This window comes from Dromiciops gliroides, chromosome 3 (genome assembly GCF_019393635.1).
Source record: "Dromiciops gliroides isolate mDroGli1 chromosome 3, mDroGli1.pri, whole genome shotgun sequence".
Taxonomy (NCBI): domain Eukaryota; kingdom Metazoa; phylum Chordata; class Mammalia; order Microbiotheria; family Microbiotheriidae; genus Dromiciops; species Dromiciops gliroides.
The window spans coordinates 445,052,130-445,076,587 of record NC_057863.1 but is presented as its reverse complement, the minus strand read 5'-3'; the positions used below and the strand labels follow the sequence as shown (position 1 = coordinate 445,076,587).

Sequence of the window (24,458 nt, the reverse complement as noted above, 5' to 3'; positions counted from 1 at the left end):
TAGTCACTTAACCCCAATTGCCTTGCCCCCCCAAAAGAAAAAAAGAAGGAAGGAAGCCAAGGTCAGTCAGTAGTCAGAGCAGAAGAGGGAAAGAATTCCAGCCATGAGGCATTCCAGAGAAAATGGCTGAAGCAGAGAAATGGAGTGTTTTGTTGAATCCAAGAGTATATGTGTGTATATATAAGAAGACTGGAAAGGTAGGTGGGAGCTAGGTTATGAAGGGCTTATGCCTTTCATAAAAGAGCATTTTGTGTTTGTTCCTAGAGGCAATAGGGAGCCACTGGGGTTATTGAGTACAGTCAGTAATATATCTGGCATTATCAGACCCACACTTTAGGAAAATCGTTTTAGTGGATGAATTGATGATAGATTGGAGTGGGGAAAGACTTCAGGCAGACCAACCCATCAACAGGATATTGAGATCATCCAGATGTGAGGTGATAAAGGTCTACACTAGAAGTGGTAGCAGTGTCAGAAGAGAAAGGAAGCTTATATGAGAGATGTTGCAAAGGTGAAATGAATACACCTTAGCGTGTTCCTTCTCAGTTCCAGCCAGGCCCTCTTGTAGCTGGCCCAGAACCAAACATGTTCCTCCTTTTGCTCTCGTTTCTCTGGCCCCAGCTCCAGCTTGTCTTTCAACTGAGTGCTGGTCCCCTCTTTCTTTCTTCCCTTCCTCATGTCCACAGGCAAATTCACTTTACATAAAAATCACTTTATGTAGAGGTCTGTGGAAAAGTACGCTATCTGTAAGACCAGATGCTATTCCCTAGTAGAGCAGTTTTCAAAGTATATCAACAATTCTCAAAAAAACCTGAAAATGATAGCCATATGAAAAAAAAGTTTCAAATCCTAAGAGAGATGCAAATGAAAATAGCCCTGAAGTTTTCCTAATAACAAGCAAATGTGTAAAGACAACAAAAGACAAGAAGAGTTAGTAGTGTTAGGGTTATGGTAAAGATATTCATGCTAATAATGTGTTATTAGTAAAAACTGTGTACAACCATTCTGGAAAACAATGTAAAATTTTTAAAATAAAATGTCCGTGTCCTTTGACCCAGATATTCCACTTTTAGACTTACATGAAAAGGAGGCCATTGGTCAGGAGTACCCATATCTTTATATATACCAAAAATACATAGCAACAAAATCAATCATGTTACTAAATAATTGAAAATAAAGTAGATGGGCATCTTTTGGGACTTGGTTAAACAAATTATGATACAAAAAATAATGGGATATTACTTTACTGTAAGAAACAATGAATATAAATAACAGAAAAACAGAAAGACTTAGGTAAACTGATGCAAAATGAAATTAGAAGAGTCAGAGAAACGATGACTGCAGCAGTGTAAATGGGAAAAACTACAGAACAATTGAAACTGAATGTTGGCAAAAGTGTGAAGAACAAGTGTGACCCCAAAGAGGCAAGATGAAAGGACAACTCCCTGGGCCTTTGCAGAGGTGAGGAGTTCACAAGTGTGGAACATTGCTTATATGATATTAGAGGGTTTGGGGGTTTTAATGTGCTGATCATTTTGCTTTTTTTTTTTCCTCTTTTTTTTTTTAAATCCGAGTTCTTTGTTAAAACAGATGGGTCTCTGGAACAGAAATGGTAGAAATACAGTAGAAAATCTAAACATGTAAAAAAGAAAAGTTATCAATAAAAAGCTAGCATTAAAAAGTCAATTCATACTCTTCTGCTTACCTACAAAACAAAGTGCACTCCTTTATAACTCCCTTTTTCTGTTGATGGTACCACCATTTTCTCGTAGTTATTCTTGTCTCTTCCTTCTCCCTCACTCCCCATTTCAAATCAGTAGTAGCTCAATCCTATTGATTCCACCTCATCAATAGCTCTAGAATTCCTTCCCTATTTCTGTCTCATCACTCTTGCATGGACTGATTTTTAATCAGTACCAATTTCTCCTTGATGTTGTTTTTGTTTTTAATTTTCAAAGCCAGAAGTGATCCTTCCTTTAAGCTCTCAGCCCTTCTCTGTTTGACCTCTATAATGCATTTCGTTTTCAATCTTGTATTATTTGTGTACATCTTGCTCTCCCCTACTACATTGTAATCTTATTAATAGGGACTGTAATACTCGTCATCTTTTCTGTCCTCACTGTCTAGCATATTGCTGTGCAAAGCAGGTATTTAATATATTTGTTAAATTTACTTTTGTTTAGTATTTTACTAGTCTTATATTTTATAATCCAGTCTCTTAAGAGGTATTATCTTCATAGCATTTCTTGCCCAAGGGGTTCCCACAGTTCTGAAGAAAATGGTTGTGAATCCTGTTTGGGGCTTGTTGATTGAGGTTGAGGTCATGACAGGACATCCAAATGGAGAAGTCAAGTAGGTATTTAAAAATCTGGAACTGGAGATAAAAAGCTTGAAATTTGGAAGCTACTTATGTAGAAGTGATAGAAAGGTGGAAGAGAATACTGAAGGAGTAAGGGGGAAAGGGTGCTAAAAACTGTACCTTGGGTTAACTTTAGGGTTAAGATTATGAGTAGCTAGTGAAGGAGACTGGAGGAACATATAGAAATAGAATATAGTTCATAAAAGCAATGGCTGTTCAGTTTTCTCTTTATACTCTAAGTACCTCACATACTAGTTTACACATAAAAAGTTAGATATCTTGTTTGATCAATTGTCAAGGAAGCCAAGTGGAAGAGAGATTCAAAAAAGGGTTGTTGGTAAGTGCTTTAGAGATATGCAAAATGATGGAAATTGTAGAGGCTATCTGTTGGACATTGGAATGAACATTATGGTATATCAGGAGATCAGTTTCAGTATAGCAGGAAAAAGTAGAAATAAAGCACAAGTACTTACGACATGAGTGGGTTGTGGCCATGAGTGTAAATTATTCATATATTCATATAATCTCAGAGAACAGAGGGATATTCAAGGTAATCCAGTCCAGCATCATTGTGAGACAGAACCAGAGAGATTGTGATTTTTCCACAGTCACAAAGTAATGAGTCATTGGCAAGGCAAGAACCCGGATCTCCTGATTGGTTTAAGTAGACTGGTCAAGGAAAGGTCCGTAAAGTAAGGGGTGAGCTAAATGTTTTAGGCAGAAAATATGGGGATCCTGATTAGAAGAAGAGATTGAAGGAAAAGAGGAGAAAATTGGTAAAATAAGATTCTTTAGAAAAAGATAAATGTAGATTTTAAAAAAGAGTATACATAAAGTATCTTTGCCAAGAAGAAGGATTTCTTGTTCTTTACAAACAGGAGTGGAGGGGGCAGCTAGGTGGCACAGTGGATAAAGCACTGGCCTTGGATTCAGGAGCACCTGAATTCAAATCCAGCCTCAGACACTTAACACTTAACTAGCTATGTGACCCTGGCAAGTCACTTAACCCTCATTGCCCTGCAAAAACAAAACAAAAAACAAACAGGAGTGGAAGAGGATGGCAGGAGTGGAAATATTAAGAAGGGAAGGTTAAATGGTTCTGGTCTTAGTAAAGAAAAAAAAAGGTATCACTGAGAATGAGGAGGACAGATGACATTGGGTCTTAATAATAGCTGCCACCAATTAAGATCAGATTGCATAGGGGCAGCTAGGTGGCACAGTGGATAGAGCACCAGCCCTGGATTCAGGAGGACCTGAGTTCAAATCCGGCCTCAGACACTTGACACTTACTAGCTGTGTGACCCTGGGAAAGTCCCTTAACCCCAATTGCCTCACCAAAAAAAAAAGATCAGATTGCATGAATTGTTAGCAGGCCTTTTTAGCAGTTTTGACTGTGACTAAGAAAGTTCAAGAGTATTTTTATGTAGAGATGGTAGATGATGAATAAAATCTCAGTAGGGTAAGGAATTCTAGAATAGTGTCCAGCATATTGTTAAAATGGATTTTGATTGTGGATTTTAAAAGGTTTAGCAGGCAGGCAGGTATAAAATATAGTTAGCCATAAGATAGGGAGGAGTAGTAGAACTAGAGGATCACCGTGAGGATTAACATTGGGTTTCTTAGTAGAGAGAAAAGTGGAAGACACAAAATTTTGTCCAAGATGGTAATTTAAATATTCATGGTCTAAAAGATGAAGAGTTTGAAGTGATAGACTAGTTAGGGAGGGTGTGAGGAGTTGAAGTGATGTAAATTGAGGTCTTTCGCTGAGGAGGTGTGATGCCAGGGGTGGTGGTAAAGGTTGTCAATGTGAATTTTGAAATCACTGAAAATTACAATAGAGTACACCATGGAAAGGAGCACTGTGAACTAGGTGTTAAAGGTTGATAGAAGTCTTCTAGATCAGGAGATGATAGTGAAAAGTACAATGGAATAAGCCATAAACGCAGAGAAATTTCTGAAGGATGGCAAAACAATGGTGTAAAAGTGCCTGGGCAAAAAAATAATGTCCTACTCCTTCTTTCCTGACCCAGGGGAATGTGGGGAAAAAGCAGGTTTTAAAGGACATAGCATCAACAGGGAACAGCCATTTTTTGGGAAATGGGAGGAGGTAAAAAGACAGTTCAGGAAAGTTCAGCACAGGTTGGAAGCTTATTTGCAGTAGAATTAGGGAGATACTCAAAAGATTTGATAGAAACAGTAGACTGCTACATCAGACATATGGAAAGGGTACACTTGAGCTGGATAGGGAGGGATAGAGGATTTTGTGCCCAGGGTGATGATTCTGGATAACAGAAATTAGAGAAACAGAAGTATGGGAGGTAGCATGAAGATATGGAGAGAAAAAGTGAAAAAAGACCAAAATGAGAAACTTTTATCTAAGCAATTGGTTCCCAGGTTTTAAATTAGAAAGTGTCCTTTAAGATGTAAGACATAAGTTATCTGATAGATGTTATAATTCCAGTACCCCTTAACAAATCTTATATAGTTTATAGTTGATCTCTAGTCCCTTGTCCTATAATTTGTCTTAATGCACAGTTTAAATTACACAAAACTTTCAGATAAGCATGAAAAGTAAGGTGAAAGGGAGTGGAGGTTAAATAAAACATCTTGATACCTAGAATATTTTTTAATGTCTGCATTTTGCCATTACTATAGGCTAACATTATCAGGATTTGACCAAAAAAACTCATACCTGGAATTATTTTTCCATCTTATATTGTTATATCTTTATAATGATTGAACATGTTGTTATTTGCTACGTGAGCTATCAGACATAATGTTTAAAATACAGTTACGTTTCTGTGTTTCATATTAACATTAAAGCATAGTATATATCCAGCATCTTTTCTTGTCAGTTTTAATTCTGCTAATTAAAAATAACATGAAATTAATCTATCTACAACTTTGTTTCCAATGCAATTGTTCTCTTTTCCTTTTTAGAGGTGCTAACTTTGTTTTTCTCTGACTTTGTTTTAATTCTTCTATCTGATGATGACCTCAAAAGAACAACTAAACCTACACCTCATTTAGATGGGTAAATATTTTTCATTTATTTTTCTGTTGCTCCTTACTTTTAATTTTTTTATTAAAACAAAAAACTTAACATTTAGTCATTTTAATTTATCTGCATAGGCACCATGTTGTTTTTGGACAAGTGATCTCTGGTCAAGAGGTTGTGAGAGAGATTGAAAACCAGAAAACAGATGCGTCTAGCAAACCGTATGCTGAAGTACGAATACTTAGCTGTGGGGAGCTAATTCCCAAATCCAAAGGTAAAGATAAATTAAACATTTCTAAGAATATCACATATATTACAGATTACCAGTTCATTCAGAAAAGATCATTACCTAGTGTTAGTACCTAAAACATTCATCTTTTTAATTATATTTTGTCTTCATCATATTTTTCAATCATGTAATTTATAGCTGTGTTCCTTAATTTTAATTTCCAAATAATGCACCTTCCTGCTTTTATAACATTTAAATTTTCTTGAAAAAAGGAATTAGTGAAAAATTAGAAGTTAAAATGGAACAATTTTAGATTCCTAAACTTTTTTTAATTTTATTTTTTTTCTAATCTTAATAATATTTTATTTTTTCCCAGTTAGATGTAAAGATAGTTTTCATTATTTGTTTTTATAAGATTTTGAGTTCCAAATTTTTCTTCCACTCCCTCCCCTCCCCCAAGACAGAAAGCAATCTGATAGAGGTTATGTATGTACATAGATTGATAAAGGTTTTTTTGTTTGTTTTTGTTTTGTTTTGCGGGGCAATGGGGGTTAAGTGACTTGCCCAAGGTCATACAGCTAGTAAGTGTCAAGTGTCTGAGGCCAAATTTGAACTCAGGTACTCCTGAATCCAGGGCCGGTGCTTTATCCACTGCGCCACCTAGCTGCCTGGATTGATAAACTTTTTTTTTTTTTTTTTTTTAGTGAGGCAATTGGGGTTAAGTGACTTGCCCAGGGTCACACAGCTAGTAAGTGTTAAGTGTCTGAGGCCAAATTTGAACTCAGGTACTCCTGAATCCAGGGCCGGTGCTCTATCCCCTGCGCCATCTAGCTGCCCCTATTGATAAACTTTTAAAGGAATAAATTCCTTTTTCTGCTATGGGCTTAACTAGCATCTGATAATGTTTGGGGAAATCCATTTACTACAGAAGGTAATTCCATTCCTTACATTCATGCTTTTGATAATGTCAGTCTTTCTTCTGACACACTATGCATTTAATTTATTTGATATTTTGTTGGAAAATTCTTTGATTGAAAAATATACTGTGTAGGGGCAGCTAGGTGGGGCAGTAGATAGAGCACTGGCCCTGGATTCAGGAGGACCTGAGTTCAAATCCAGTCTCAGACGCCTGACACTTACTATCTGTTTGACCCTGGGCAAGTCACTTAACCCTAATTGCCTCACCAAGAAAATAGAAAAATATACTGTGTAAAATTTACCATATACTTTAGACATTTGGTTCATTCAAAAGAATGACAGAAAGCCATTTCCAAGAAATGAGCATTAAGCACTATTTTAGTATTCTAGTATAAAACTAAGTCTGTTTAGTTGAATCATGCATTAGCCTCTCAACAGAAACTTCAGAGTTCATAGCCTTTCAGTGTCTTTATAAGTGTTGTTCAAAAAGACCTTTGTAAAATTGTTGTGCTCTTAACTCTTTCAGATAAGGAGACTATTGTCATCAATTTGGAATCTTGTGTATTTTGAGTTTATTTCAAAATCAGAGTGAGGTTTATATAGAAAAAGCAGAACCATTCGTTGTCCTTACTTAATCTTTTCTGTTTCCCAAGGTTTAAAATTTATTTCTCCTTTCGCCTAGCTCAAGCCTTGTTCATCTTGACAAAGAAAATTTTTCATCCCCTTCTTGTCAGCCCAGTAGGCTGGTAGTCTGCAGGGACCAAGCAATATTAAATTTGGTCTTGGACCCTTTAACATCTTAACCACTGTTTCTGCCTCTTACCATCTTCTTCTTTATATAAAACCAGTAGACATAATCCATTCATTTATGTCCTTCTTAATGCCTTAGTATATGCTAAAGAGTGAAATGTTCATAAAGCTTTTTTAACTTCTTGGAAAGCTGTTCTATAATAATTTATGTAAAAAATAAAAGTAGCTGCTAAAGAGGAGAAATGAGACTGTGTGAGACTTAAATTCTAGTATCCACTTTGCCACTTAGTAGCAATATAACCTTGGGGTAACATTCAACTTGTCTTGATCTTGGTTTCCTTACCTTTAAAGGATGATCCCTGAGTCCTTCCCAGCTCTTAATATTTTGGTGATTCTGGAATCTTTGTTAATATTATTGTATTGAGGAACCTAGGCTTAGCGATGTTTTAACTATTAACTATCTTAAAGGATATTCTTACAACTAGGATGTTATGATCCACTAAAACCTGCTTCTTCTTATACTCTTAAACACCATTAAATCATTTATAATTAACTTTTCTTTTAATTTTTTACTTTGAGTTGGTACCTGTTGCCCAAAATTCGCTAGCTGAATAATGTAGGTTTCTTTGCAGCTTTAAAAAATGGAGCTTGATGGATTCAGGAGTACCTGAGTTCAAATCCGGCCTCAGACACTTGACACTTACTAGCTGTGTGACCCTGGGCAAGTCACTTAACCCCCATTGCCCCCCCCCCAAAATGGAGCTTGAAAGAACAAAAAACATTAAATGTCTTTTAACATTTTCCACAAACAATTCATTCTATAATTAAATGTGAGTATGCTTTGGGTAATTAAAGGGTAGGATTGATAGAATAATTTTTTTAGGGAAAGAATATGAATTAAGACAAACCTTCATGTAATTTGATTTGTATTACTATAAAGTAGCTCTCACTTAGAAGATTGTTGTGGCATTCCCCCAGGCATTGTTAGACTGCATGTGACCAAGGCGTGATAGTGTCAGGTATCTCTTTATCCCTGTCTTCTAGAGACAAGATAAGTTTTCAGAGAAGTTGGGGAAATTGCACTCCTAATTAGGACCCTTGTCCAAACTTTTCTGCTAAGGATAGATTTATTCTAGGGATGCTGTAAGCCAGATTTCTTGTGCCCATTTTTTTTCTGATATACACCTGTTTAAACGAACAGAAATATTTGTGGCATGAACTTAGTTGAAAACACAGTGGATGGTACATGTTACTTTATGTTTTACCATCTACCATTTAAAATATTTGCTTTAGTGGCTTTTGCCATACTTTTGAAAGGTACAGGCAGTATAATACATACAGTTTTTAAGCCCCATTTTCTTTTAGACAATCATACCAAATTGGAAACGATAGAAAGGCTTTGTGTAATACTGTAGGGTGTTCACCATCATTATATTTTTAAAACCTTGTTTGAGACTTGTGCAGTGACACCCCACTTTAAAAAGAAATAAATACAGAATCTTTTTTTTTCTTTTTTAACTTCCTGAAAGAAAACAAAAAGACTTCTGAAGAAAAGTGACTGTCTGGGCCTACCTGTATATTATCTTGGTGAGTCCTGGGCACTCTTCTTGGGCCTTTTTCCCCCTTGCAGTATGGGAGATCTGCTTCTTGTAGTATTTCCATATGCCAGAGAAGGTAACAGTCTTCAGGTCCATGGAAAAGGCTCTTATAACAGATGCAGAGATGGAATATTGGAGACTGGCGGAAGCAAGTATACTATGTAGAGGTTGACAGAAGGTCCTTGACGGGCAGAATGGAAGAGGAAAGAATAGAAGCAAATGAACCTCCTTATGATAGACTTAATCTTAATAAAGTTACCATGTCGTTTTTGCAGGAACTTCTTGTGACTTAAATGATTTTTTTCAGCAATTACAAGAGGCTATTGCCATTGACAAGAGGGATTTCTAAACTTCCTTCATAATAGGAAGAAAATACTCAGTGATAACCCAAAATCGATTGCTTTTCAACACAAAAAAGACAATTAGAGAAATAAAGTTGAAAGCCAGTGTATTTTGTATTATAGGAACCAAATGAAATAAACCACTGGAGGGTAATTTTTGATGACCCTGGCTCAATGCAGTGCTTTTATGATGTAGTCAAGAAAACAAATGCTGTGGAATTGATTGAACAGGTTATTTTAGTGATACTTGTTATTGAAAGCAGAGTCGGGTAGTTGAATGTAGAAGGTTTAAGAGACACTGTTAGGGGTAAATAAATTTAACCTCTAATAAAAGGAGAATCACTTGACCTTTCTAGGTCAAGTAGCATGAGGTTGATATGGTTTCTTTGTAGGGTATATCTTATGAAAGCCAAGAAGTTGTTTTCTTCTTTGTGAAGGATGAAAGTGACGTTTATAGGAACAAATTCTATATGCCACAGGAGTAGAAATTTCTCCCTAGAAGTGTTTTCTCTTCCCTCCACCCCTTTTCCTTTTTGGAGACAGATCTAAAATAGTCATTACTTGGGTTTTTGTTTGGTTGGTTTTTAGGGAAGTGGGGAAGGAGAAAAGGATTTCTGACCATGATTTTTTGGTGTAGGGCATTCTTGGTATGGATTGCACTAACACATCACCTCTCCTATAATATTTTTGGAGGAGGGTGAGGAACAAGACATGTATTCATTGGCGTAAGAGATAGCCAGTGAGAAAGCCCCTTATACCAAAGCAGCTTTACAGTTTATATCAGCTTAGAACATTGGTGTCAAGTATGTGGTCAGCAAGCCTCATGGAGCATACAACACTCCCAAGATTAATATATAATTTGGAACTATTTTAATAAAATTAAAATACTGTAAAACATAGATAACATTATTATATGGTTTTCTAAGTCAGTATATGGCTCACAAAGATATTTAGGTATGGTTTGGTGGCCTCTGTTTCCATGTGAGTTTGATACCATTGGCCTTAGACAGTTGTCTGTGGGCACTGAAACATTATTGTCCTGGAACCCAGTTCTTTCTTATTCTGAGGCTACTTGTCTCTTATCTACAAAGTAATGCCTTATATAATTTGTAACCCTGATAGTCTAAGAGGACCGTTTGGTACACTGAAGTAAAGTTATTTGATTATGGTCACAGAATCAGTATGTATCAGAGACAGGACTCCAAAGGTCCCCCATTACTGCCCAAGTCCCTTAATGGGGCCCCAGATTAAATAATAATAAAATAAAATAAAAGCCAAGTTCAACAAAGTTGGGAACTTTTCCAATGTAATGAAAAATATAAAGGATGCAATAAGGTAAGTTATTAAGTAACGTTGAAGGCACTCATTAACCAGCTCTCTAGCCTTTGCTTAAGTATTAATTCTTACTTTGTGGGTATCATCTCCTTTCAAAGATTGGGGTTTTTTTTTAATTTTTTTTTTTGCGGGGCAGTGGGGGTTAAGTGACTTGCCCAGGGTCACACAGCTAGTAAGTGTCAAGTGTCTGAGGCCGGATTTGAACTCAGATACTCCTGAATCCAGGGCCGGTGCTTTACCCACTGCACCACCTAGCTGCCCCAAAGATATTTTTAATTAAGGTGCAGATATTATCACTCACTCACTTGTATAGATCACCTAGAAGTAGTTCCCATGTTAGTAGCTCATGTTGAAAATAATTTCTTTAGAGTGAAAATGAAAATGTTTACCCTCCTCACAGAAAGAAGTATCATACAAATCCCTGCTAGTTCAGTGTTACAAAGATTTTAACTAGCGCAGAACAGTACTTCAGTTTAATTATTTTCCCTTCTTTCTTTTCTAGACACTCGCCCTTCTTTGTTCTATTTAAAAATTTTTCTTTCTGTCTCAGGTGTTAGGACTCATGAAGAGAGGCAGTGTGGTATAACAGAAAGAATGATGATGGACTTGGAACCCCAGAAATTTAGGGTTTAAATCCCACCTCCAGTACTTAGCTGAATGGCCATAGGCAAGTCACCAAACCTTTCTGAATCTGTTTCCTTACCTGTACAGTGGGGGAAATAATAGAACAGGGGCTCTTAACTTTTGTGTGTGTCATGGACCCCTCTGGCAACGTGGGGAAGTCTGTGTATCCCATCTCAGAATTGTGTTTTTAAATGCATAAAATAAAATATGTAATATTATAAAAGAAACCAAATGCAGTTGAAATACAGTTGCAGAATCTTTTTACAGGCCTCAAGTTTAAGAATCCTATAGAATCTGTTTCATAGAACTTTTGAGGATCAGATGAGATAATGTATGGCAAAATGCTTTATAAAATTTTTAAATTAATGTGCCATTCAACATCACATTTTAGGAGCTCATTTACCTGTACTTCTGAACCTGAGATTAGAGGTAATATCTAGATCACAGATAGATTAAAAGGTTTTCCAAACACTCAGGAGTAGGAATGCGTATCATTTCCAGGACAGTCTCATTCCACAGAAGGTGCAGAACAGCATAAAGGTGCTGTAAGTGCCCAAAGACAGCCATTTTAACTCAGGAGTTCCCTTTTCCCTCTAGAGGTCTATACTTTTTTTCCAACTTACAGAAGCAACCTTTAGTTTGGACTCCCATGAAGAAAGGAAACAGGTTTGTATTTTTCAAAGAAACAACCAATTATTTTCCCTTCTCGTGCCTCCCCCCCCCCCCCAAAAAAAATCTAGCGAGGCTCTCATTTGATCCTTATTGTTCCTTAAAAGTTGTCAGGGAAGTGAAGAAGAACAGGGACCCATTGAACTGCGCAGATAAACATGGGCAAGATCCTAGAATATTGGAGTTGGCATGAACCTGAAAGATTAAGCAGAGCATAGAAGCAAACACTGTATTGAGTTAGAAAAACTGTTTGCAACCAAGACTCCAACATTTAATGCTGTGACTGTGGGTATATCATTGATCTCTCTGATCCTTAGTTTTCTTATCTCTAAAATGAGGATAGTACTAATACTGCCTTCCTCATACTTTTTTGAGGGTGGGGTGGGGATGAGAAAACACTTTATAAACTGTATAGCACGATATTATACTGGGTGAAATGCAGCCACTCCCCTAAAATGAGCTCTCTTTGAGAACATTTTTTTCATATGACTATAGATAGCTTTAATTTCTTCACCTGAAAACTGCCTGTCCTTTGACCATTTATCAACTGGGGAATGATTTGTATTATAAATTTGATTCTGTTTTCTATGTTTTTGAGAAATGAGGCTTTTATCAGAAATACTGGCTGTAAAAATTGTTTCCTAGATTTCGGCTTTTCTTCTAATCCTGGTCGCATTGGTTTTATTTGTGTAAAAGCTTTTTAATTTACTGTAATCAAAATTTTTGCATTTTATAATGTTCACTATCTCATCTTTGATCATCAGTTCTTCCCTTCTCCATAGATCTGACAGGTAAACTATTCTTTCTAATGAGCTCTCTTTGAAAAGTAAAAGAATAGGGGCATTGGGGCAGCTAGGTGGCACAGTGGATAGAGCACTGGCCCTGGAGTCAGGAGTACCTGAGTTCAAATCTGGCCTCAGACACTTAACACTTACTAGCTGTGTGACCCTAGGCAAGTCACTTAACCCCAATTGCCTCACTAAAAAAACAAAACAAAAAAAAGAATAGGGGCAGCTAGGTGGCGCAGTGGATAAAGCACCGGCCCTGGATTCAGAAGGACCTGAGTTCAAATCAGGCCGCAGACACTTGACACTAGCTGTGTGACCCTGGGCAAGTCACTTAAACCTCATTGCCCCACAAAAGAAAGAAAAAAAGAAAGAAAGAAAAGTAAAAGAATATATACTGGAAAATAACCCCAATTAGATAGCACACTAAGGTTTTAGGGGAGTGATGTGGGACTGGCATTTCAACTAATAGAGTTTATGTAAGGTACTATCTAATCCACTGACCTTATTTTACATATTGGAAAAATGAGACCTGGAGAAGTAAACTGTTTTATCTAATGCCACACAGCTATTTAGTAGCAGCTAGAACTAGAACCTGGGTCTTCTATTCTTCCTATCATACCATAACTTAGATATTATCCCAGTAACATTTATATACATTAGGTGGGTGCAATGGGTTGTGGTACCCCCATTTTAAGGATAAGGAAACAGGCTTGAGAGAGGTTAAATGACCCTTCGTTGTCATATGTCTAGTAAGTTTTAGAAGCAACATTAGAACCTAGGTCCCTCAGGACTACAAATCAAGTGCTATTTTTGCTACACGTGTTTCCTCTCCTGTTTTGGAAATGGGTGCTTGGCCAGCAACTCTGTGTTTACCTATGTTCCTCTTTCCTTGAATTCAGTTGATTTTAGCAAAAAAAAAATGCCCTGTCCTTTTCCTTCTGCTTATCCAAATCAGACATACCTTTCAAGAACCATCCAGGAAGCTTTTCCCAGATCCTCGGGAAAATATTGTCTTCTTCTTATAAATTCCTATAGCACTTATAGTTTGTACCATACAATTAAGCAATTATATATTGTCTTATACTGTTCAGTGTTATTTCATATGTGTTTGCTTTATTTTTCCACCTAGATTATAAACTCCTGAAAGTTATAGACTATCCATAACTATCCTATTAAGGTATATACCTTCATCGATATAGCCATTCCAAGGCACATCACTACTGAACATGTAGTAGGTGATTTGGTTGGGCCAAATATTCCAATTTAGATACAGCTCATGATTAAAAATTTTAGATTCTAGTTCTGTTGCCAACCTAACTTCCACTAAAAGTAAAAGGTCTTATTTGTTGCTCTGTATCATTTCAGTCATCCTTCAGATGACACTTATTTTCAAAACTCAGAGATGTTGATCCTGAATGTCATCTTTTTTTTTGTTTAGTGTCTGCTAACTTGCAGTAACATACTTTACAGTGAAATTGCTTTATATCACTTCCATAGTTCTTTGGCTCCCACTAACGTTCTTCTTCATAAATATGAGCCTACTCTCCTATTAGTGCTAATTTTTCTCTTTTCCCTCCTTTACAGTTTCAGAGGAAAATGCCACCTAAATTGAACCCCATATGTTACATAACATCCAAAAGTAGTATTTGAGTTTTATACTTTTCCAAACTCATAAAGATACTTATCCTAAATAGCATTTTGTGGGTTGGCTTGTTTTGTTTTGTTTTTTCTTAGTGTCTGCTAACTTACAATAACATACTTTACAGTAAAATTAGTTGTATTTATTGACCTTCTATAACAAAGGTATATATTGTTTCTATAAATAAAATCATAATTCAGATTATATTTATTTTCATTTTCTTGAGGAACTTAGTTTTTTGGGTTTTTTGTTTTGTTTTGTTTTGTTTTTTAGTGAGGCAATTGGGGTTAAGTGACTTGTCAAGGGTCTGGGGCCGGATTTGAACTCAGGTACTCCTGACTCCAGGGCCCGTGCTCTATCCACTGCGCCATCTAGCTGCCCTATACTTAGTATTTTTTAAGGATTTCTTCAGGGACTTTATAAAGCAAGAAGAGTCTCCCTCCCCCTTTTTTCCCTCAGTTTCTTAAAGTAGGTCATATTTAACCATGGGAAAAGTGTTATTTTGTTGAATAGAATGATTTTTATTTTACTAATTTTAGTTATATGAGTTCAGTTTTATGAACATGAAACACTTTTCCTAGATATCTTGTATTTTGGTCATGTAGGTCTTTCCCTGCTAAATGTGCATCATTATGTGCCCTTTTTTCAGATTTCCAGCTTAATATAAGTACATAAATAACATTTTCTAAAAATGTTTTTATTGGTTACTTTTTTCTTAGCCTCCCGAAAATGCCTTGAAATATTCTGCGTAATATCTTTAAAATGTAATCTAGGGGCAGCTAGGTGGCACAGTGGATGAAGCACTGGCCCTGGAGTCAGGAGGACCTGAGTTCAAATCCGGCCTTAGACACTTAACACTTACTAGCTGTGTGACCCTGGGCAAGTCACTTAACCCCAATTGCCTCACTAAAAAAAAAAAAGTAATCTAGGTTATCAGTGAGAAATATTCTTATTTACTTACTCTTTAACATATTGTTTTTTTGAGGAACCCAGCAGCAATAGTAATTTAATCCTACTGGGACATTTGCAGCATTAGAAAATAACATACTAAAAACAACATCTTACATAATTTTTTTTTAGATTCCTTTTGTATCTCTTTTGATCATCTAGGAGATAAGCATGGTAGGCAGGTTTATAAAGTCAGAAAGCCTAACAGTCGTACATGTCAATAAATATTTGTTGATAAACTGATTGACACTTGCCCAAAACTCTAGTTGCTGAAGTAAGGCATTAAGATTAGATCTGTGTGCCAGTACTTTCAAATGTGTATGACTTTTTAAATGATATCTTCTAAATAAAAATATTTAAGCTTAGGTGTTGGTTGGCATAATTAGTGTAATTAGGTAGAACACCGGTCTATGGCTCAATATTTAGGTTCTTCCCTGATTTGATTGCTAATTTGCTGTATGATATAGGACAAACTAACTTTTTATTTCTATTAAGATTGTTCTAACAATTTATTATCTGCAGGAATGTATAAAGATAATTGTGTTAAATGGACTTTTTGTAAATTTATGGTATCTTTGAGTTTTTATTTATATCTCAGTATGAAAATGTTTAACCAGAACATTTCATCATGTTTCATTAAAGCCAAGAAAGAAGATAAGAAAAGACATAAATCATCATCTTCATCCAGTGATTCAGATAGTTCGAGTGATTCTCAGTCCTCTGAGTCTTCTTCTGATTCAGAGAGTGCTTCTGAAGAAAAATCCAAAAAGAGAAAAAAGAAACACCGAAAGTCCCGAAAACATAAGAAGGAAAAGAAGAAGAAAAAGAAAAGCAAGAAAAGGTTAGTCTTTTGCTGTTTAGTCATTAGCAAATAGTTCAGATTCCTTTCAAAAACTGATTAAAATAGAGGATTGATAACCTGATGACATATCCCTTTTACTTAAAAATATACATGTTTATATTCTTAGAATCCTCTAGGCAGAAATATTTAATTTTCATAGTAATTTCTCTCCATGGCACAAAATTATAATTTTGACATTGCTGAGATGTTTAAAAGATTAAATTTTTTGAAACATTAATTTTCATTTTCTATGTACATCTTAAAACAGTACTCAAGGGGCAGCTAGGTGGCGCAGTGGTTAGAGCACCGGCCCTGGATTCAGGAGTACCTGAGTTCAAATCCGGCCTCAGACACTTAACAATTACTAGCTGTGTGACCCTGGGCAAGTCACTTAACCCCAGTTGCCTCACCAAAAAACAAACAAACAAAAAAAAACAGCACTCAAAGAAAAGGTCTCAGATTCACAGAAGGTTGGTACTGGAGGAAAAGTTAGAGATGATTTAAATTAAGAAACCAAAGCTCAGAGAGAAGAATTGACTTGTCCAGGGCCACATGTAGCCCTGAACACATGTAGCAAAAGCATAACTAAGTCCTGAATTCTTTGTCCCAAGCTCTTTTTAGTATAACGTGATTCTTTCTCTCCTGCCTAGTTTCTAGGGTCTTGTGGGTTTTGTGGGATTTTATACTTAGTGAATCCTAACAAACTTTGGGAATTAGGAAGATTTATAAGAGGTTATCAAGGACTAGTCCTATTAATTTCCATAGCAATATTGTTTATTCCCTTTTTAAAATTATTTTTTCTATTAACAAGCATTTCCTTGTTCTTCCTACCTTCTTCCTCTCCATTGGGGTAACATATATGCATAATCAAGCAAAAATTATCTTATTATTCATATCCAGAAAATGTGTGTCTCATTTTGCATCTTGAGTCTGTCACCACTCTGTCAGAAAATGTTATACTGTATTTCTGGTTGCATCTGTAATAGTAATGGAGATAATTGACTGTACTTGTGGTTTCATTCATATAAAGAGATTCTGGATGACAAAATTCTCTCTACTAATTCAGGTCAACACCTTCACTGCAAACTATAGTCTTAGTTACCTAGAGTTCTGAGACATTAAGTGACTCTTCCAGGATCACACAGCCAGTATGTGTCGAAGAGGCAAGACTTGACTCTTAAGTCTTCTTGGCTTCAGGGGTGATTCTTTTTCTGTTACTCCAAGTACTAACTCTAAGGAACAGTCTTCCTACTTGCTTTCTCTCTCTCCATTGTCCTTACCAAAATTTAGCCTAAAATATTTGCAAAATTTCTAAAATGTGAGATAGAGCATATTTCTGGATCTTTGACTTTTCTCTCAATAGATACTGCCAGTTTAATGATGGTGAAAGTATCCTCTGTATTTATAAATTTAATTAGAAATAACTGAAATGGAAAATAATCATTTTAATACTCAAAATAGAGTACAAAGCAATTGATGTTGAAAACCAGTGGGAAAATCTTTTTTAAAAGAATAGTATGGGGGCGGCTAGGTGGCGCAGTGGATAGAGCACTGGCCCTGGAGTCAGGAGTACCTGAGTTCAAATCCGGCTGCAGACACTTAACACTTACTAGCTGTGTGACCCTGGGCAAGTCACTTAACCCCAATTGCCTCACTTAAAAAAAAAAAAAAAAAGAATAGTATGGGGGCCAGCTAGGTGGCAAAGTGGATAAAGCACCGGCCCTGGATTCAGGAGGACCTGAGTTCAAATTCAGCCTCAGACACTTGACACTTACTAGCTATGTGACCCTCGGCAAGTCACTTAACCCTCATTGCTGCCCACACACAGACACACACAAAAGAATAGTATGTCAAAATTTAGAATGTTATATTTTATTGGGGGGAGGAATAATTTTTCATATTATGTTATAATTTTAGGATTTTTGTAAATCACGATACCACATTGCAATGGCAACAGCAGCAAATTGGGTAATACTGTTTAGCACATCCAGGTTTTGTATGTGTGTATGTGTCTCCATCTTTTAATTTAAGTTCCTCCACTGAAAGTGAAGATGAAAGCCCTGAAGCACAACCACAGTCTACTGTCCGTCCAGAAGAGATCCCTCCTATTCCTGAAAACAGGTTCCTAATGAGAAAAAGTCCTCCTAAAGTAGATGAGAAAGAGAGAAAGAATAGAGAAAGGGAGAAAGAAAGAGAGTGGTAAGTAGATGTTTATGGAATATAATATCCTTATTTTATTTTGGAAATCAGAATATTAGGGGAAAGTATCCTGGTTTTTTCAGCCAGGTTTTTAAGAAAAAGATTTCTAGCAAGAATCTCCAAAGTATTTGTTATACTTTTAAATTTTCTTTTGTAAACTTCCTAAAAGCATTGACTTATACTATTATGCTTAGAAATAAGAAGGTTTTAGATAAGCCTTAATTTACCTTTCATAAGATTGAATCTGATTTTTTGGGTATATGAACAAAACTCTATTGCTAGGAAAATATATTTATTTTTAAAGAAATAACTTGATTGTATTATAAGTTTGTCAGATGTATGTTTTTTAAAACTTATTTGGGCATAAAATGATAACATAGATTGTAAGTCATTCTTTAATGAATGTTTCCTAAGTACCTCTATTAGGCCATATTTTTTAGTTCAACAAATACCTATTGAGTACTTACCATATACAAGGCACTATGCTAAGTGTCAAATTAATACCAGATAACAAAGATGTGATCCCTTCCTTCAAGATGCTCATAATCTAGAGAATATGACCAGTTTATAATTGTATCACAAGGTTTCAGAATATGGAAAGTGTCATAAGAATGATAGAAACTGGGGCAGCTAGGTGGCACAGTGGATAAAGCACCGGCCCTGGATTCAGGAGGACCTGAGTTCAAATCTGGCCTCAGACACTTGACACTAGCTGTGTGACCCTGGGCAAGTCACTAAACCCCCATTGTCCTGCAAAAAAACCCCAAAAAACCCAACAACACAGAATGATAGAAACTAAAGGCTTTGAGGATTTAAGTGAAGAGGACATTAGGAAAGGCTTCATGTCATTTTGCCTTGAATGATAGGATTTCTGAAGGCAGAAGAACAAAGTTATTGGGCATTGCAGATAGCATGGCACAGCATGGGAAGGAATAGGATGTTTAAGATAGCACTGAATAACCTAGTTTGGCTAATGAGTAATGTTCAAGAAAATAGGAGAGATAAATTTCTATGATGCTACAGCCATATTTTGGCAGGCCTTAAATGCCAGGTCTAAGAAGCCTAAATTTGATTCATTAGGTAGTGGGAAGCTATTTAAATTTTTAGGAAAGAGAAATTATAGTTCTTTTTGAAAAAAATCAGACAGTTGATGTATTGGATTGATTGGAGATAGTGGAAATACAAAATCAGATGTAGGAGGACTGGTTAGGAACCTGAGAGGTGAGGGTCTAAATTGGGGTGATGGAAGTACTACATAAGCTTTTGTTACTTATTCTTTTTTTCCTTATCTATGGGGAAAGATTTAGACATCGTGATCTCGGGAAGTTCCTTCCAGCCCGAAAATTATACAGTTGTATGACTGATACAACTGATTTGAATTTGAGGGGAAAAAATTCAAAAATGTTTTGACCAGTTTTAACTGATAAATAGAAATGGGGAAGTTGGTAGAAGGGAAGAGTTCTGTTTTCGTTATGTTGAATTTGAGATGTTGACAGGACATCTAAGAGCAGATATAGAAATAGGACCTGAGGGTTGAGAACCAGGACTACAGATAAGAGATTTATGAGGTATATTCATCCGATGAGAATTGAAATCAAAGCAATAGATGAGCTTTCTAAGAAAGTATAGAAAGGAAACAAGGCCCAGAACAGATCCTTTAGGAGGATCCCTATATATGTGGACTTTGAGGAAGGAAGAGCTTGTGAGACAGAAAAGAGATGGTGGAAGATCAGGATGCTGTTGTTAACTCAGCAAAATTGCCTTCAAGGGGGGAGGGAGGTAAAGCTTTTAAAACTTATTTTTATAGGATATTAAATCTTGATCTATAAATGACCTCAATTACTACATGATCTAAGTTCTTTATTTTACAAATCAGAGAACAAGTTGTGAGTGGTTACATGATTTACTTAATAATAGAGCATGCATTTAAGTTCAGGATGTCTGATTCCATATCCAGCCTTCTTTCCACTGTACCTCATAGCTTCCTTTACTTTAGAGAGAGAGTGGCCAAATGGCCATTTGTCAGAGTTGTTGTGGAAGAGATTAATAGTTTGGTTTGGATGACCTCATCACTTTTGACCCTAAGGATTTAGAATTCAGTGACTTGCCATCTTTGGTTGGTCAGGAATATAAGATAGAGTCAAGATAGATTTTTTTTTAATTTATCTGCTGAATAATAGTACACTGTTGGCATTTTTCTTTAAGCTAATAATTCGTATTCCCTCAGTAGTTAATAAAAATGAAGTTGCTATCAAATGGTTGTTTTAAGTGTTGAAGGTTTATAGGAGTAAAATAAACTATATTATAGATCAAGGAAACTATACTTCACTTGAATTTATTTTTTATAAAATAGTGGTTTTTCATCTTTCTTTTTACTTCTAGTAATCCATCTAACTCCCAGTCCTCTTCATATCAAAGGCGACTTCTAGTAACAAGATCTGGAAGGAAAATTAAAGGAAGAGGACCGAGGGTGAGTGTTTCTTTTCAAAGAAATCTTCTTAGATATTTTTTTTTTCCTTCCTTAATTTTTTTGGGGGGGAGGGGGGGGAGGCAGTTGGGGTTAAGTGACTTGCCCAGAGTCACACAGCTAGTAAGTGTTAAGTGTCTGAGGTCGGATTTGAACTCATGTCCTTCTGAATCCAGGGCCGGTGCTCTATCTATCTAGGTGCACCACCTAGCTGCCCCTCCTTCCTTAATTTTTATTATGTAGTAAGATACTCTTTACATACCATATGAAATTTGTACTAACAAACATATTTGTGTAATTGCTGAGTTGGAATTACATCTTTTTTAAAATAATGGGTTTTGGTAAATTGTGTTATTTGTGTCATAGAACAAAAATTAAAACTTATAAAACATGCGTGCAAATTATGTATTTAATAGCTCAGTAACTTACAATTTGAGAGCAGCTCTTTCCTTGGTTTTATAGAGGTTGTAGCTTATCCTAAGAGGCCCTTAGCTATGTAGTACTAAATATAACCTACGCTTCAGATTCTGATAGCCCAAAGTTATACATACTATATTTTTGTCTAAGTTACCCCAGAAACTCCACTATGACCCTAGAATTTTAGAACCTTTTTAGTTTTTTTAGATATAGAGAACAGAGAGGGAAAACTAAGGCATCAACTGTCTAATGTGTTGTTTCAAACACACTCAAAGTGTGAGTGGTTTTTGTTGTTGTTGTTTTTGTTTTTTAGTCAGCTGCATTTTGGGGGGTACATTCTGACATTCTTTTGAGGGTAATAGCATATGAAAGAAGTATTAAATTGAACGTGAGAACCCTTTTGACTTCTACTTCTAGTGTATTTGAAATTTTTTCACTTTCTTTTCTCAAGCGCTATCGAACACCTTCGAGATCCAGATCACGGGATCGTTTCAGGCGTAGTGAGACTCCTCCACATTGGAGACAAGAGATGCAGAGAGCTCAAAGAATGAGGGTGTCAAGTGGTGAAAGATGGATCAAAGGGGATAAGTAAGATTTCAAATTTTGTCTTATCTATAGTACTTCTTTTAGTTTATAGAGTGATTTCATTTGTACTGTATTATGAAAAAATCTTGTAAATATTAATGTTAACTGTGCCTGCAATTCTTTATATACCTTCAAATAATTAAATTAGTACTTATTACAATTATTTGATCTTATTATCTGACACTGAAATTATTCTTCCTAATAAAGCATTTCCTAAAGCCCTATTTTTGTTCCTTTTGTAGGAGTGAATTAAATGAAAATAAAAAAGAAAATCAAAAAAGTCCTGCAAGAGGAAAAGAAAGAAAAATATCTGAACACAGACATGTATCAGAAAGTCCAAATAGAAAAGGTGAAAAGGAAAAGAAAACAAAAGACCATAAATCCAACAGTAAAGATAGGGACACTAGGAGAAATTCAGAGAAAGATGACAAATATAATAAAAGCAAAACAAAGAAAAGGGCCAAATCTAAAAGCAGAAGTAAAAGCAAAGAGAAGTCAAAAAGTAAAGAAAGAGATTCGAAGCATAATAGGCATGAAGAAAAGAGAATGAGATCAAGAAGCAAAGAAAGAGATCATGAAAAAGTAAAAGAAAAAGAGAAACATTCTGATTCTCGAGACAAAGAACGAGAAAAAAGCAGGAGTAAAGAGAGGTCTAAGCGAGCAGGGTCAAAAAATAATGAACACGACCATAGCAAAAGTAAAGACAAGGATAAAAGGGCCAAGTCAAAGAGTAGAGAACGGGAGGTGACCAAAGGAAAACACAGCTCCAATGGCCGGACAAGGGAGCGAAGCAGAAGCAGGGAGAAAGGAAGAAGAGCCAGAACTAGGAGCAAAGACAGAGACCGTAGTAGGAGCAAAGAGTACTATAGGAACAGAGAGAGGGAATCCCGGAGAAGAGCGAGATCAAGGAGCAGAGAAAGGAAAGGAACACCAGAAAAATCTAGAAGTAAAGATAGGAGGAGAAGGAGAGAGTCAAGGAGTTCAGGGAGAGAGGAAAGTCAAAGCAGGAATAAAGAAAAAAGTAAAAACCAAGAAACAAAGAGTTCACACAAAAAAGAGAACTCTGAGAGTGAAAAAAGGCACTCAAGAAACCATGATAACAGTAGCCGAGACAGCAGTAAAGAGAAAAAAGCTGACAGAGATCAGAGTCCAAACTCAAGGAAACAAAATAGCAAAGACAGAGAATTAAAGTCCTCTACACACAGAAATAAGGAAGACGAGAAGAACAGATGCTCATTAGAAAAAGAAATCAACCAAAAATCAAAGAGTCAAGAAAGAGACCATACACGTGGTAAAGATAAAAAATCTGATCATGAGTCCAGCCCTGGAACTGATGAAGACAAAAGTGGATGAGTGAGGGCCCTGAACTTTGTATTTCCATTTTTCTCTTTAGGTTTTAGAGACTTGCTGAAGATCATCCTTTTTTTGTTGTTTTCCTCTTCCTTTTTGTTTTTGGGATTGGTTTTGTTTTTGGTTTTTTTTTAATGCGGACTTCATTAAGTTTGATCTTTTGATATTCCACAACCTGAATAATTTGTACTGCTAAAGTTTTAATAAACTTGAAATGAGAAAAACACTTTTGTGTAATATTGTGTGCTGTTTAACTCTTCCGTTTCTCTCTTTGTTGTAGCCGTCAGCCAACAGCTACCATGTCTAATATACATCTTGATCTGTTGGATCAACCTGTTAAAAACAAATACAATTATTAATTGCAATAGTATTTTTTATAAAAGTTTGCACTTCTCATGTTTTAGATATTTTTAAAAGCCATTAAATTAGAAAGGAAGTCATACTGATATTTCTGATTACATTTTAGGGAGAACCGTTATTGATGTTCATCATAGAAGCTTACAAGAGGATTTTTTTTATTCCAAGAAAAAAATGCTTATCCTATGATTTTCTGAATAATTGTTTTTAAATTTTGATCTTGTAACTTGTGCTTTAAATACATAGAAAAATGTCTCTGCCTATTGTGTTTTACTTTACATTTCTAGCTATGTATGTATAGTTCATTTCTTATAAATGTTTTCTGTACTCTTTCTTTTACTTGTCTTATAGAAATGTCAAGTTGAATTCACTTTTATTCTTTAGGAAGATTATATTCATCTGATCAGTTGACATAAGTAGAGATATTCTTGGCTTGCTGTTACACAGCATCAAACAGAATCAATATTAGGAAACAGATTTTAAATATTTTTTAATAGATTGTCCTTTTTTTAAAATTCAAGAGTAGTCAGAATCAGCACTAGTGATATTAGTTTTGCATTCAGTTATTTTCCAAGAAAATATTCTTATGAACATACATTTACACACACAAGCCCTTATACATAGTCTGAGCCTGAAAATAATTAGGCATTGTTATATTAATTTTTGATATATGTCCTAATTGGCAGCACACATAGATACTCCACATGCTTTAAAATGGCCCAGTTCTTCATCTAAAATCTTCTTGGAGATTTAATTATCAAATGGCAGGAATTTGTTCTCAGTATTTTTCTCATATTAACACTATCAACATTACCTTTTTTTAAATGACTTTAAACTGTTCATCTTTATTATAACTTTTGCTTAGCATTTACAAAATTCACAGTTCAGAAAATCACAGAATTGGATAGCACCATTCAGATATGACAAAAAAGTCAGTTTTGAAATGGAATTTTTAAAAAATGCTTTCTCTTATTATATGTGGTTTTTTCCCCCCTTTTCTTTTAAGAACACACAGGATAACCAGATAAACACAAAAGTTACGCCAT

General features: G+C 35.6%; 1 protein-coding gene across 2 annotated transcripts in view; it reads left to right on the top strand.

Annotated features, from left to right (window-relative positions):
- Positions 1-23,281, top strand: part of PPIG (peptidylprolyl isomerase G) — a 78,257-nt gene extending 54,976 nt beyond the window's left edge. For both annotated transcript variants that reach the window (XM_043992510.1, XM_043992511.1), the window contains exons 8-14: positions 5,364-5,393; positions 5,492-5,631; positions 15,839-16,037; positions 18,069-18,236; positions 20,619-20,706; positions 21,572-21,708; positions 21,948-23,281. In XM_043992510.1, the coding sequence (XP_043848445.1) occupies positions 5,364-5,393; positions 5,492-5,631; positions 15,839-16,037; positions 18,069-18,236; positions 20,619-20,706; positions 21,572-21,708; positions 21,948-23,058 (1,873 nt within the window). In that variant the 3' untranslated portion in view covers positions 23,059-23,281. The remainder of the gene's footprint in view (positions 1-5,363; positions 5,394-5,491; positions 5,632-15,838; positions 16,038-18,068; positions 18,237-20,618; positions 20,707-21,571; positions 21,709-21,947) is intronic.
- The last annotated feature ends 1,177 nt before the right edge of the window (positions 23,282-24,458 follow it).